We start from the raw sequence: 13619 nt of genomic DNA, 5'->3' as shown, positions 1-13619 counted from the left end.
ACACGTACACACATTAACACATGCACACATGCACACATGCACACGTACACACATTAACACATGCACACGTGCACACGTGCACACATGCACACGTGCACACATTAACACATGCACACATGCACACTTACACACATACACACATGCACACGTGCACACATTTTCTGAATCTATGGTTTCTTTATTTATTTATCGATTTTTCTCACGCCTAAATGTTCCCAGGCATGATTTGACACTAAAATGATCATCTATATTTTTTGTTAGACGTTCCGGGAGTGACGGGCGTATCTCACTTCCCCGTGTAACGACTAACCGGTCACTTCCCCGTGTAACGACTAACCGGTCCTCCTCCCTCTCTCTGACAGTGGCACGCTTTTTCTGTCCCTGAGCTACAAAACTTCCTGGTAATCCTGGGGAAAGAGGAAGCGGAGCGTGTGCGGGCGGTGGAACAAAAATACACCATGTACCGACAGCAAGTACAACAGGCCCTACGACAACATGACCCCTGACCCCTCACCTGTTTCCTTATGACCTCAGCCCAGGGAAAGACTATACCCTTCAATCCCTAAGGACCTACAGTCTCTTCCAAGACCCGAGTACTTGTCCCCACGCTTGATATTTGCCCTAACATGCAGTACATTAACACCCAATCTCAGGACACCCCCCCCCCCAACCTATACACTTCCTGAGGAGAGACATGTGGAGTCTGGGCTTTTATTGTCGAGCACAAACAAACAGAAAGATCATAGCAAGATGTAAAACTCCAGCTCTCTTTTGGGTTGATACCATCCAGTGGTGAGTTTTTGGGTCGATACCATCCAGTGGTGAGTTTTTGGGTCGATACCATCCAGTGGTGATTTCAACCATCGCCCCCTCCTCTGCCGCCGCCGCCGCTACTGCAAGCGTTACTTCTGCTCATTCACATGCACACAGAGTTCGAAGTTCAGCACCTCCTTGGGACGGACAATCACACTGATTCTTGTTTTATACTTGGATGCGTGTATAAAGTACCGTACCTTTTGCTTTGGATGCAAGAACCAGACGGAATGGAGAGGCAAATGAAGTCAAGGGGAAACATTCACGAAACCCGGGTCGTGCTGGAGCCTATCCCAGCAGTGTACGAGTGAGAGCTGCCAGGTCATCGCAGGTCACACACAGACAGACAATCATTCACACACGCACACACACACACACACAAACACACACACACACCTACGGACAACTTAGTGTAACCAATTCACCTACTCTGGATATTTCTGGAGGTGGGAGGAAGCCGGAGAACCCGGAGAGAACCCACGCAGACACGGAGAGAACATCCTCACAGAAAGGCCCCAAGTTGGATTTGAACCCGTGACCTTCTAGGGCACCAGCGCTAACCACTGCGCCTTGCCTTCAGCGGAACATGAACTTGAATTACTCCCATCTGAGCGCACTTTGACCTAAATCTCAGCCTGTTTTTGAACATTCCATTTGCTTCCTGCGACGCCATGTGAAACTGTGTACCCCCCCCCCCCCCCCAGATCTAAACTTTCACCGACTTTAAATTCTATTCTCAGAGGGATCTTGCGTTTCTGTTTTTTATATATGGGATGCATTTGAATGTGAGATTATTACACCAAAGCTTAGAAAGACAGATCTATGGAGAGGATTTCAAAGGATTTAAAAAGTAACTCTCCTGTTTGAACACATTTAGCTTCAGCTCCCTGAATGGTCCCCCCCCCCCGTCCGTATGGTAATGGCCGTGATCTACCACAGACATGTTTGCAATGTATCACAAAGACACTGGAAACAGACGTGGACTTTGTTGTTCCATGAATTCTTTTGGTTTTCTACCTGCTGGTCGGTGTGCGTGTGCGTGTGCGTGTGCGTGAGGACAATGTGAGCAGTGATTTTTAACAAGTGTTTTATCAGCGCTCCCTCATTGGCCTCGCTTAACCAGTTTTGAGACATGCATGTCGTGCACATGTAATATAACACAACTGCTAATTAGGTTGTAAAAAATGTGCAGCATGCAGGACCTTAAGATGTGTTCAACCAAAGCTTCTCCATCGTCGCTTTCACTTTGATGTGACAGATAAATGAGGCCCGATGTCGATAAGCACATCTGTCCTCGTCGAGTCGCACCATTTCATCTCCAACGCCCCCACCTGACGTCCTAGCTGTCCCTGCTAGCAGTGCCTTTTGCTTTATGTGTGTCTGTGGCGTGTGTGTGTGGCGTGTGTCTGTGGCGTGTGTGCGTGGCGTGTGTCTGTGGCGTGTGTCTGTGGCGTGTGTCTGTGGCGTGTGTCTGTGGCGTGTGTCTGTGGCGTGTGTGCGTGGCGTGTGTCTGTGGTGTGTGTCTGTGGCGTGTGTCTGTGGCGTGTGTCTGTGGTGTGTGTCTGTGGCGTGTGTCTGTGGTGTGTGTCTGTGGCGTGTGTCTGTGGTGTGTGTCTGGCGTGTGTCTGTGGCGTGTGTCTGTGGCGTGTGTCTGTGGCGTGTGTCTGTGGCGTGTGTCTGTGGCGTGTCTGTGGCGTGTGTCTGTGGCGTGTGTCTGTGGCGTGTGTCTGTGGCGTGTCTGTGGCGTGTGTCTGTGGCGTGTGTCTGTGGCGTGTGTCTGTGGCGTGTGTCTGTGGCGTGTGTCTGTGGCGTGTGTCTGTGGCGTGTGTCTGTGGCGTGTGTCTGTGGCGTGTCTGTGGCGTGTGTCTGTGGCGTGTGTCTGTGGCGTGTGTCTGTGGCGTGTGTCTGTGGCGTGTGTCTGTGGCGTGTGTCTGTGGCGTGTGTCTGTGGTGTGTCTGCACACACGTGGCTGAGCGCATGTATGGATGGATATTATTCTGTCTTCTTCCCACCCTCAGCACATCGGTCTGTCTGACAGACACTGTGCGTGTGCGTGTGCATGTGCGTGTTTGTGTGTTATTTATTTCATGGTCCACTCCATCCATGCGATGCCATTTTAAGGAGGTTGAGACTTAATGCTGTTTTGCAATTTATTTTGTTTTAATTGAATATATCGGTAGAACTGTACAGAATATCAAAATGAAATAAATAAAAAAAGGTCATCCCTTTATTGAAATGTTCCTTTGACCTTGTGTCTCTCTCTCGCTTTGACGGCAGTATTAAAACAGCATTACAGCCGCTGCAAACATCCAGAGCGGAAAATCACTTCATATATCGCATGAACTATGTGCACGCACACACACACACCATCGTTCTATTATAAACCACACATTTAGTGCATCAGCGACTTGAACAGAAGCCGTGACCCAAACGCGTCTGGATAACGACACGTTGCTCTGCTGCTTGTTTGGGACTCAAAGCACCAGCAGGTGGCGATACCTCATCTGAGCTGCAGGTATGATCAAAGCTGCTGGCTGACGTGTGTTATGTGTGTCATTCAGTGTTTTTCATATGCTTGACGTGATAAACCGTTCGGGTTCTGATATAATCATTTTCAGGTTGATTCTCTTTCAATGGGATTTACAGACCTGTTCCTGTTGGGCCAGGTGTCAGTGTCTGTCACAAACGCAGGCCAAATACAGCCAGGACCCCCCCCCCCCCCCGGACCTAGAGGTAGCTTTGCTCCTGCTCCCGTTTCTAGAGCTCAGCTTGGTCCACAGACTCTCACCTGGAACGCTTTTGGGAGGAAAGCGCAATAAGCAGGTGAGTTTATAGCTTTTGCCTCCTTAGTCTCTCTCTCACCACCATCTATGAATAATCAGCATGCCCAGCTGGCCGGGGGGGGGGGGGGGGGGGGTGTCTGAAACTGTGTCAGGATGCTTATTTATAGACAGACCCTCTTCTCACCTCTGAGAAGGAGCTAAGATTAGCATCAACATGTATCACTGTCTGGATTCAGCTTGCCCCCCCCCCCGCTCACTCCTCTATATCGAGCCCTCTCGGGTTTCAGTCCAAAGCTCCGCCTTACCCAACAGGTCGACGAGGTGAATGGCCAAAGGTCGAGCCTTTGTGGCCTCCATTTGCAAATGGGGGTTATTATCGCTTCATTGACCCAAAGCTGCATTTACTGTCTCACAATGACTTCCTTCACCTTCACCTAATAAATATATTCATCATCATCATCATCAGAAACCCGAGACCACCGAGCGACCCGCCATCAAAGGTACATTCAGAAGAATTCTATTTTGCCACTTCACATCTCAAATATGTATTCACCCAAATGAACACACAGACGACCATTCACGCACACGCACACGCACGAGGAATACACACAAACTGGAAGCCGGTGCCTGCTGCTGTAAGGCGACAGCGCTAACCACTGCGCCACCGCGTGGGTTCTAGTACCTGAACTACACGCTGATCTCGGGTCCCACGCGGTGACATCGTTTGGCCGCTATGGGGCGCCTTCTCCCGCAGCTTTCTAAGCCCCGCCCCGCTCCTCCCCCCCCGCTCCTCCCCCCCTCCCTCCGGGCTCGGTGAAGCCGCCCTTAGCAACAGCGCTGCCGCTTTGCTCCGCTTTGCAGGTGAAGCTTCGCCGCGAGGACGACGCGCCGCTGTTCCGGGGCTCAATGCGGGGCTCAATGTGGGGCTTAAAATGGGGCTTAAAATGGGGCTTAAAATGGGGCTTGGCTACAGCTAGCGAGCTAGTCTGCGTCGGCTAGCCTCCCGGAAGACGAAGGAAACCGCCACAAGCTGTCCCGAAGGAAGGCAACATCCCGGGGGGGGGGGGGGTCGGCGAGTGTTCGCTCTCTACTCCCGACGAACCCGGAATAAGAACGGGAATGGTGCTGGGTCGGCTCACACCACCAAGCTGGACTAAACTAGTACCGGACTCTAAACTAGTACCCGGACTCTAAACTAGTACCGGACTCTAAACTAGTACCCGGACTCTAAACTAGTACCCGGACTCTAAACTAGTACCGGACTCTTATTCTTTTTCGTGTGTTTTTCGTGTGGCCGTGCGAGCTAGCTGCTAGCTGGCTAGCTTAGTTAGGGGAACGACCCCCAACGCTTGCTCAGGGTTTTCGAACCGCAGCCGGGGCTAATGATAGCCGGGGCTAATGATAGCCGGGGCTAATGATAGCCGGGGCTAATGATAGCCAGCCTGACTATACAGTAAATAAGGACCAATTACAGCGTGAAACCGGAGGAGGCCACTTTGTTCCTGTTGCTTTTAGAAGGATATAAATGCTGCTAGCGAGCCCGACGCCTTCTTTCTCACTTTTGTTAGAGGATCTTTTTTCACGTCGGATGCTGGAATCACGTATTAATATCAATCATGATGATTATAAGCAGGAAGCCGGAGGGCCCGATAGTCGCAGGTAAGCTGTCGCTGCATCGTTTCCGAAATGTTTCCTTGCTTTATTCTTATTTTTTTGTAGATCTAATGTCAAGGTGTGGATGGAGGACAGGTAGCTCTAATGTCAAGGTGTGTGGACGGAGGACAGGTAGCTCTAATGTCAAGGTGTGTGGACGGAGGACAGGTAGCTGTAATGTCAAGGTGTGTGGATGGAGGACAGGTAGCTGTAATGTCAAGGTGTGTGGATGGAGGGCGGGCAGGTAAACTTTGTTCTGTTGAGCTTTGTCTGAAGTAGAAATACTTTATTGCATAGTGGATACACAACGATATCAGGACGTGGTCGTATTTGTGGCAGGTACTTTTCCGAACGCGTGTTTCGCACCTTGTCACTGCTGTGGGTTCATTGGCCCGTCGGCCATCTTTGTTGTGTATTTAAGGAGTATTCTCTGGAGGGAGGACACAGAGCTCTGACTTTGCCCCACGAGCACGTTTTATGACCTGTGAGCTCGAACCCTGGTCCTCCTTTTGCTACCGCCGGATGCCGCTGCTCTTCTTCCAGGTCTCGTCTCTGGTAACTTGCGCCGTCCTGAGACGCACCTGAGCGATTAGGGATGTGCGTCTGTGCACGGAGCTAATGCTTCCGTTTGCTGTGCTGTGCAGGCAGCATGGCTAATCTGTCCCGGAGCCGTGACGCACCTGAGCGTGGCCACGATGCTCCCAGGAAGAGAACGCCAGCAAGCCACCGGTCTGTCCTGTTAGTGAGCTAACCCAGCGCACTGGTGGCTAATGCTAACTGGGGGCAAGCTAAATGACCGTCGAGGTGATGGGGTTTGTCATTTGAGTACCTCATCGGCTTCCGCCTGCAATCCCAAATGCTCCGCTCATTCGTCTCGCGTTATGTCTTTGGCTTGATGCCCAGGAGGCGAGGTCTATTGAACGACACGTGCCCTTCCCAGCGAGCACTATTTCTGAGCACACCTGGCGTGTGCGCTGCGTGACTCGGCCTGAACGGACAGATGGAAAGATGCTGTCGTCACAGAGGCGTCTGTTACCCCCATTAGGCCAATAATACCGCTGCAGCGCTAGCTAGCTAGCTCTCCGGACCCTAAGCCCCGTCTGAGCTGAGCAGGTCGGCGCTCTGGCCTGGGATCGAGCCGGTCCGGTAATAATGGTCTGATTGCAGGACGTGTGGCAGGCGAGGTGCCTTCCCACAGATTGATGGGGCTCCAGTGTGTTCTCATTGGAACCGGTAGATTGGTTGATCGCGTAACCAATGAGGAGATGGAGGGTTACACAGGAAGCACACCTGGAGCTGCGTGTCCAGGTGTGCCTCAGATGGAATGATGTTGTTTGTCTCTGCTTCAGCACGGCACGGTGATGGTCTCTACGACTCCTACATGAGGACAGACCACGTCCTGAAGGACGACGCTGGTACCAACAGCCCGTCTGGACTGCCCCCCATGCCCAAACACACTGTGAGTACACGGATCCCCGCAGCCCCCCCTTTCCCTCTCAGTCTTATTCCTGAGGCTGGGGAGCCCAGCGCTGGTTAGATCAGTCTCTGTACTTCAGTCGAGTTTCTGCACCATTCAGTGGAAGTAGTATGTGATCATGTGATGCGTATTACTCCAGTAGGCAGTTCTCAGTGGATTTTCAGCCGTTGAGCGTAGGCAGTGTTAACCTCTTGCATGCCGAGGGAACAGCACAAATGTCCGCTGCAGCCTCAGTGACGTACCGTCGTGGTAAGGCTGCTCCGCTTCAAAGCCCTTCGGCCAGGAAACGCACATGCGCAGACAAAAGGTCACCACCGGGGGGAAAAGGGCTACTTTGAATTGATTGTAAAGATTGATTGGGCTTGAAAACGTGACCCACAAACGGATTGACCAACCCGCCGTCAGCGGTCAGGCCGAGTTTCCTCTCCTAGCCTTGTTTCCTTTCCTTTCGTGCGTCGTGTCGTGTCGCTCTCCTCTGGTGCTCGGCCGGAGCTCGGCCGGAGCTCGGATCCTTTCCCTGTGGTCGGTTGGAGCAGGAGAAAGTCGGTTGTTGTTGTGGGACGTAATAAAAGGCTCGATGGGTGTGCGTCTCTGATCCGGCCCACGTTGCTGTGACTGATTGGGCTCTCCGCCCACGCTGCAGCCTGCTGGTGAATTAGAACCAGAACCAGAATTAGAACCGCTGTCTGCTGCACAGGACCCCAGGTCAGCAGCAGGGCTAGACCCTTGCATGTACGGGAACCCGTCCAGCATTCCAGCTCTATTTTAGGACTCGAGCCCAATACACAAACAGCCCATCCTCTTTCATTGGAACGTGTAAACACGTACTTGTATTGTGCGTTTCCTTGTTGCATTGTCGTCATCGGCGGACATTGTTTTAGAGCTGTGCGGCGTAGCGACCTGACGGGACAAAAGGAGAAACCCCCCCACCTTTGAAACAATGTCCCAGACACTGCCCCTCAGTGTGTGCTGAGTTCTTATTGGGAGCCATGCTGCTTCTGGAGTGTGCTCTACATTTAATGACTGCTGTTTCCCTCCGAGGTTTGTGTGGCTTTTTCTGTGAGAAGAGGAGGGCTGAATTCCTGGGGTTGAGGGAGGATGGCTTTGCTGAAACTGTTTGAGGGAGAATGTGAATAAAAGAGATCCCAAAACGAACGGCTGCATACATTCTAATCCGGAACAAAGGAGGTAAAGCGTCCGACGGACGCACTGCTGCCGCTAGCCGTGCGGGGGTCATCTCGCTTTGGTTGTGCGTGCGCTGATCCGGTTGCTCTCCTACCGGTCCTGCCACATTGGCTCCAGATCGTGTTGTACTGGTTCGGCGGCTGCCCGAGGGCTCATCGCCGTGCCGGTCATGTGTCAGGCGACACCCAGTGACAGTGCACGTTGTTAAACTCATGATGTCATCTGCAGCCTCTCTGTGCACGCTTCTGATGCCGTAGTCTGCAAATGTCTGGATACCCAAAGGGAGCCGGTCGTTACCTGTAGCCTCACAGCAAAGCCTGATGGCTCGAGTCTCAGCCGTTGTCTTTGTGTCCCCCAATAGGCTGTCAGTAACAAGACAGTAATGAGGGATCAGGTGAGTGTCCGAGGTGGCCAGCTGAAGGTCAAATACCTGTATGAGGACTCCACCAACAACCGAAAGGTGAATGCCATACCGACGGCGAGCACGCTGAACAGCGGGACCGCTGGTCAGACACCCACCAAACCTGCCCTCGTGTCCAGCCTGTCCAAGGAGCGCAGCGTCGACAGGTGAGACGGACACGCCCACCCAAAAGCAGCTGCTCATCATTCACCATGAATGAATCCATCCGCAGCACGGAATCCGGTGGGAAACTGTGTGGCCCCCTCAGCCCAGACCAGGCTGTGAGGCTGTACCAATCACAGCTGACCCCCCTGGAGCAGACGGAGATCCACTCCTACCCAGACGTCTACTTTGTGGGACCCGGTGCTAAGAAGAGGCCCGCCGTAGCAGGAGGCAGCAACAACTGTGGCTACGATGATGAGCAGGGGGGTTATGTTCACGTCCCCCACGACCACCTGGCGTACCGCTACGAGTTCCTCAAGGTCAGAGCGATGCGGCCGAGTGCCGCTAGGAACCCTGCTTCCGTCTCGTCTGTATCTGACCTGCTCGTGTCCCCCCCCTCTCGTCTTCAGATTATAGGTAAAGGTAGCTTTGGCCAGGTGGCTAAGGTGTACGACCACAAGCTGCAGCAGCACCTGGCTCTGAAGATGGTGCGCAACGAGAAGCGCTTCCACCGGCAGGCGCAGGAGGAGATCCGCATCCTGGAGCACCTGCGGAAGCAGGATCGCAGCGGCACCATGAACGCCGTGCACATGCTGGAGAACTTCACCTTCCGCAGCCACATCTGCATGACCTTTGAGCTGCTGAGCATGAACCTGTACGAGCTCATCAAGCGCAACAAGTTCCAGGGCTTCAGCCTGCCGCTGGTCAGGAAGTTTGCACACTCCATCCTGCAGTGCCTGGAGGCCCTGAGCCGGCACAGGATCATCCACTGTGACCTCAAGCCGGAGAACATCCTGCTCAAGCAGCAGGGCCGCAGCGGCATCAAGGTAGGACCCCCGCCGGCCTGCGCCTTGGAACGTCCGCTCACGGCCTGTTCTCCTGCCCCCCCCCCCCCCCCTCCAGGTGATTGACTTTGGCTCCAGCTGTTTCGAGCACCAGCGGGTCTACACCTACATCCAGTCCCGGTTCTACCGCGCTCCAGAGGTGATCCTGGGCTCGCGCTACGGCCTCGCCATTGACATGTGGAGCTTTGGCTGCATACTGGCGGAGCTGCTGACCGGCTACCCCCTGTTCCCTGGGGAGGACGAGGGAGACCAGCTGGCCTGTGTCATGGAGCTGTTGGGTATGCCCCCCCAGAAGGTCCTGGAGCAGGCCAAGAGGGCGAAGAACTTCATCAACTCCAAGGGCCACCCTCGATACTGCGGAGCCAACATCCTCCCTACGGGGGCTACTGTTCTGACGGGGTCTCGTTCTCGTCGTGGTAAGATGAGAGGCCCCCCCGGCAGCAAGGAGTGGACCGCGGCGCTCAAGGGCTGTGAGGACCCCACCTTTACTGACTTCATAAAGAGGTGTTTGGACTGGGATCCCTCGTCCCGTCTCACCCCCAGCCAGGCCCTCAGACACCCTTGGCTGTATCGACGCCTGCCCAAGCCCCTCCCTGGGACTGATAAGAGCCCGGGGGCCACGGTGAAACGGCTCTCTGAGCACCACAGCACCTCCTTCCCCTCCATCCTGGCCAAGGGCGGGGGCTTAGGCTCCACTGTGGCCAGCAGCAAACTGAGGAGTAACATGATGGGAGATTCTGGGGAGGCCGTAGCGCTGCGTACCGTCCTCCCCAAACTCGTCTCTTAGAGAGAGAGAGAGAGAGAGAGACCTCCTCTCAGCTCCTCGGGAGGAGTCGGACTGGGTTTTAAAACTCATCGGTTGTTCTGTTACTTGTTTTTTACTTAGAGGTTTCCTGGTTTTTAATATTAGCTGAAGACGCTTTTATACAGAGACTGTCCTTGTAGCCGTGGCGCTGCTACGTACAGCCAGGTGTTTGATCTGTGTGTGTTTTAGGAGAACACACTCGGGCGCACCTGCTCGCCCCCCCACACGCTTTCTTAACGGCACACTTTCTTGGGACTGTTTGAGTGAAACTTAAAGGGCTACAGAGGATTGGGATTAGAACACACTGTAGTTTCAGAGGAGCATGGATCACGCTCCAGCGTTTGGGCCCTGAACACACAAAGTTCAAACACGGAGCCTTTTTACGGGTGTGAGGTATCGTCAATGCACAGTGAAAAAGCATCTTTTTAGCAATAAGAGTTTTCTTTTTTCTTTTTTCTGACCGTGGTGGAAGAATGTCGCGAGCTGAGCGGTGGGATGCTTGATGTAAGTCAGGGGCGTGTCGAAGAGGCAGGATGGGCCAATGACGGAGAAGCGTTTCTCAGGGAGTCGTATCTTAGTCTCATATCACCTGTCCCCGCCTCCCGCCTCCCGAGGACGGAGGTGTGTGCGTGCAGCTCCGCTGGGGGCGAGCGAGAGAACGCGTATACGAGGGCCTGACCTAGATCTCCCCCCCCCCCCCCCCCCCCATCGCAGTCTCATGTAGGGCAGGGAACCTCTTCAACTCGCACACGTAATGATGGTGCTGTCCAAATCACACGCACACACACACACACACACACACACACACAGACGTGTCGGGTGCATGTTGTATGGACCACGCCTCTCACTTCTTTTCTCATCCCTCGTTTCTGAAGTGAAAACGTCAGGGATTTCTACGACTCTGTCTCGGTTGTTTTTAAAATAGAAGTGGTTTCTGCTGCGATTCGTTAAATAGAGCGTGAGAGGAAGGATTTCGTCGTCTTGGTTACTAGTCGTGTGCGTTAGGAGTGTTTGGTGTTCCAGCATGAAACAAACTGTACAATAACCAAATTAACTTGTGATAGTTTCTTTTTTAAATGAAATAAAATGTTATAAACTTGTACGTGCTGCTGTGGACTGATTTCCCATCACGCGCACACACACACACACACACACACACACACACAGGTGAGGTTGCACTAAAAGTCCAAGCCAGATTGAGATTTCATCATAACCGAACGTTCCTCGTTGGTTGCACAGCCGCCAGCCTCGGGTTCTTGCTGTTGGGCGCCGGGGGCGTGTGCTAAGACGCCCTCCTGCGTTTCACGCGTGTGATGAATCACGATAAAACGAGTTCTGGTTCATCCGGTCAGACACGGATGAGTCGGACTCCTCGATGGTGGCGTGTATTAAAAAACCCTCAAAGGCCGAGTGCAGTCTGAGGGGGCCGGTCCGGACCTCCAGAAAGGCCTCTAGCGTCCCAACGACGCCGTCTCTCAGGCGCTGCTCCGGACGTGGCGCTGGTGCAGACGTTGCGTTCTCTTTATAGGGATTAGCTTTTGTCCAGTCTAAATCGTCTGAAATCTCCAGAGTGAATATATTTGCTTGCGCTTGAACCGACTGGACTTCCTTTCCCACGTCTGTCTGGGGCGGGCTCAGGCTCGTTTCTCCTGCTGTTGGGTGAGTCATGGTCCCAGGAAGTGAGACCAGGTGTCACAACATTGTCAAGTCTGGCATCGACTGACAGTTCTGCTCCCTGAACGCTTCCTCAATGCGTCAACGATGAGCATGCAGGGAATGGAACCTCAAACGGCGGTTTCACCTCCCTCCTCCGCGTTCTGTCACATCCTCGTCCTGTGCTGGACTTATCTCGCTTGTTTACATGTGTCTATGAAAATAGGCGGTTCTGCCCTTCCTACCTTCCTACCTCAGTCAGGTTAAGGGTAGACTGGTCATCTCCCGTTTCACCGATGACTCATTGATGTTTGCATGTGGAGAGGGAAGGGAATGTCACGCATCCAGAGGGGAACCAGCAACCGGTTTTGGGGGGGTGTCTGGAGAAGGTCTGAGTATGCGACAGCTGATGTGAGAACTTAACGGACGTCTGGGTGACGTGGAAATAACGACTTTCTTACCTGCACCAAGGAGGCACACTCGCGTTATCCTCCGCTGACTGTTGGGTGTTGTAATCGAGAGAACGGGGTCATATTTCATTACATCATCGTGTTTGTGGCGTGACTGTGAGAACCATCTTCAGCCTTATGACGCTCAATTAGCTTTAAATTTGTTCCCCTGAAAGGAACAGCCGATTCTTCCGTTTATAAAATCTACATTTGAAATCACAATTTTTTTCTTTTAAGAAAATTAATTTTTTGCTTCTGGAGGGACGTAGAAAAATGTCACCTGAAAAGTAGCCTACAAAAGCAGGAGAGTACCGGTTCCTCCTTTAAGCACTGAGATGTAGTGAATCATCTTAAAACTTTCAGGTGTTTTTTACTCAACAATGTCGTCACTATTTTATAATCCCAGAACACGCTTATTTTCTTTCCTAACTTCTGACAAAGCAGGTAAACCCGAACGACAGAAGACGCCGTTTAAATCTAAATGAAGGCGTGTCTTTGTCTCCCTTTCTATTAATGTCCAAGCAGATTACATCAATCCCATTAGACAGCAATCCAGTTACCTACTGGCCATATGGCGCATGCCCCCCCCCCCCCCCCCCCCGGAGTGAGCAGCTAAATCTTCAGGCCGATCAAGCTGAACGGAAACATTTCCTGCAGACCTGCTCAGCCTGTCGTTTAGCATTTGACTACTGACAACCTCTTCCTGGCTTGTTCAAATATTTGCACGACATAAGAATATTTTTGCGTTTCTAATGTCAGTACGAACTCTGTTGTGATCCAGCGGTGGCCTGAAGCATCACGGGGGGGGGGGGCATCACGTCTATAAACAGGCTGGCTGAAACTTGATCTGCCCGTCTCTTCCTGCTGCCGCCTCAGTTTCTGTCACATGATTTGTCTGAGCATGAATTTTAATTTGCAGCTTGTGTCATTTATCAGGAACTAAGATTTTCACGTCATCAGCAGTTAGCGCTACTTTTTGGTAAACAGTGTATTTATAGTTGATCACATACCGTCCTCGTTCTCTGGGTATTTGGTAAATCAATTGATCGGGTTTGAAGTTGCAACACTGCGTCCATTGAAGTGTTCCCTCAGATTATTCAACAATATATTATGAGGTGATGTTTGCAGGCCACGCTGGCAGCAGCAGAGTACACAGCCAGTGTCTCTGTACTGTGTATATGTATATGGTGTGTAGGGACAGCCCCACTGGCCTCGGCCTCGACAACGTCCTCTTCCTCTCACCCAGCCCGGTCTGAGGTCTCCTGTTTGTCCCAGCTGCTGCTGTCCTAAGTGCTTTTTCCGTCTGCTTCTGACGGGAAACACGTCGGCCTGCCCTGGAGAGGAGACTTTCCTTTGGCGACCCAAATGGCGATCACACTTGGTTTCCTGAACAC

At 52.5% G+C, this 13619-nt stretch overlaps 2 protein-coding genes across 3 annotated transcripts in view; both read left to right on the top strand.

The window, feature by feature from the left end:
* Positions 1-506, top strand: part of rassf5 (Ras association domain family member 5) — a 21488-nt gene extending 20982 nt beyond the window's left edge. The window contains exon 6 of the mRNA XM_068741977.1: positions 363-506. Coding sequence (XP_068598078.1) covers positions 363-506 — 144 coding nt within the window. The remainder of the gene's footprint in view (positions 1-362) is intronic.
* A 4265-nt stretch (positions 507-4771) lies between these two features.
* Positions 4772-11223, top strand: dyrk3 (dual specificity tyrosine phosphorylation regulated kinase 3). 2 transcript variants are annotated; one of them, XM_068742249.1, is made up of 6 exons: positions 4772-5255; positions 6599-6708; positions 8273-8475; positions 8523-8793; positions 8884-9300; positions 9377-11223. In XM_068742249.1, exons 1-6 carry the CDS (start codon positions 5213-5215, stop codon positions 10103-10105), a joined length of 1773 nt encoding a protein of 590 aa, XP_068598350.1. In that variant the 5' UTR covers positions 4772-5212; the 3' UTR covers positions 10106-11223. The 2 variants fall into 2 exon arrangements, with proteins under 2 accessions (XP_068598350.1, XP_068598349.1); XM_068742248.1 differs by having other exon boundaries at positions 8273-8478; positions 8544-8793.
* Positions 11224-13619: the final 2396 nt, after the last annotated feature.

The sequence above is a fragment of the Brachionichthys hirsutus genome, chromosome 8 (assembly GCF_040956055.1).
Source record: "Brachionichthys hirsutus isolate HB-005 chromosome 8, CSIRO-AGI_Bhir_v1, whole genome shotgun sequence".
NCBI classification, from domain to species: Eukaryota; Metazoa; Chordata; class Actinopteri; order Lophiiformes; family Brachionichthyidae; genus Brachionichthys; species Brachionichthys hirsutus.
Note: the sequence above shows the minus strand (reverse complement) of the source record. Positions and strands in the feature narration are given on the sequence as shown.

Bases quoted from the DNA above. Each gene is read 5' to 3' on its own strand.
- dyrk3 (XM_068742249.1), top strand. From the start codon at position 5,213: ATGATGATTATAAGCAGGAAGCCGGAGGGCCCGATAGTCGCAG. The intron at 5,256-6,598 runs GTAAGCTGTCGC...TCTCTGCTTCAG, and splicing joins GGAGGGCCCGATAGTCGCAG to CACGGCACGGTGATGGTCTC. The intron at 6,709-8,272 runs GTGAGTACACGG...GTCCCCCAATAG, and splicing joins CCCCCATGCCCAAACACACT to GCTGTCAGTAACAAGACAGT.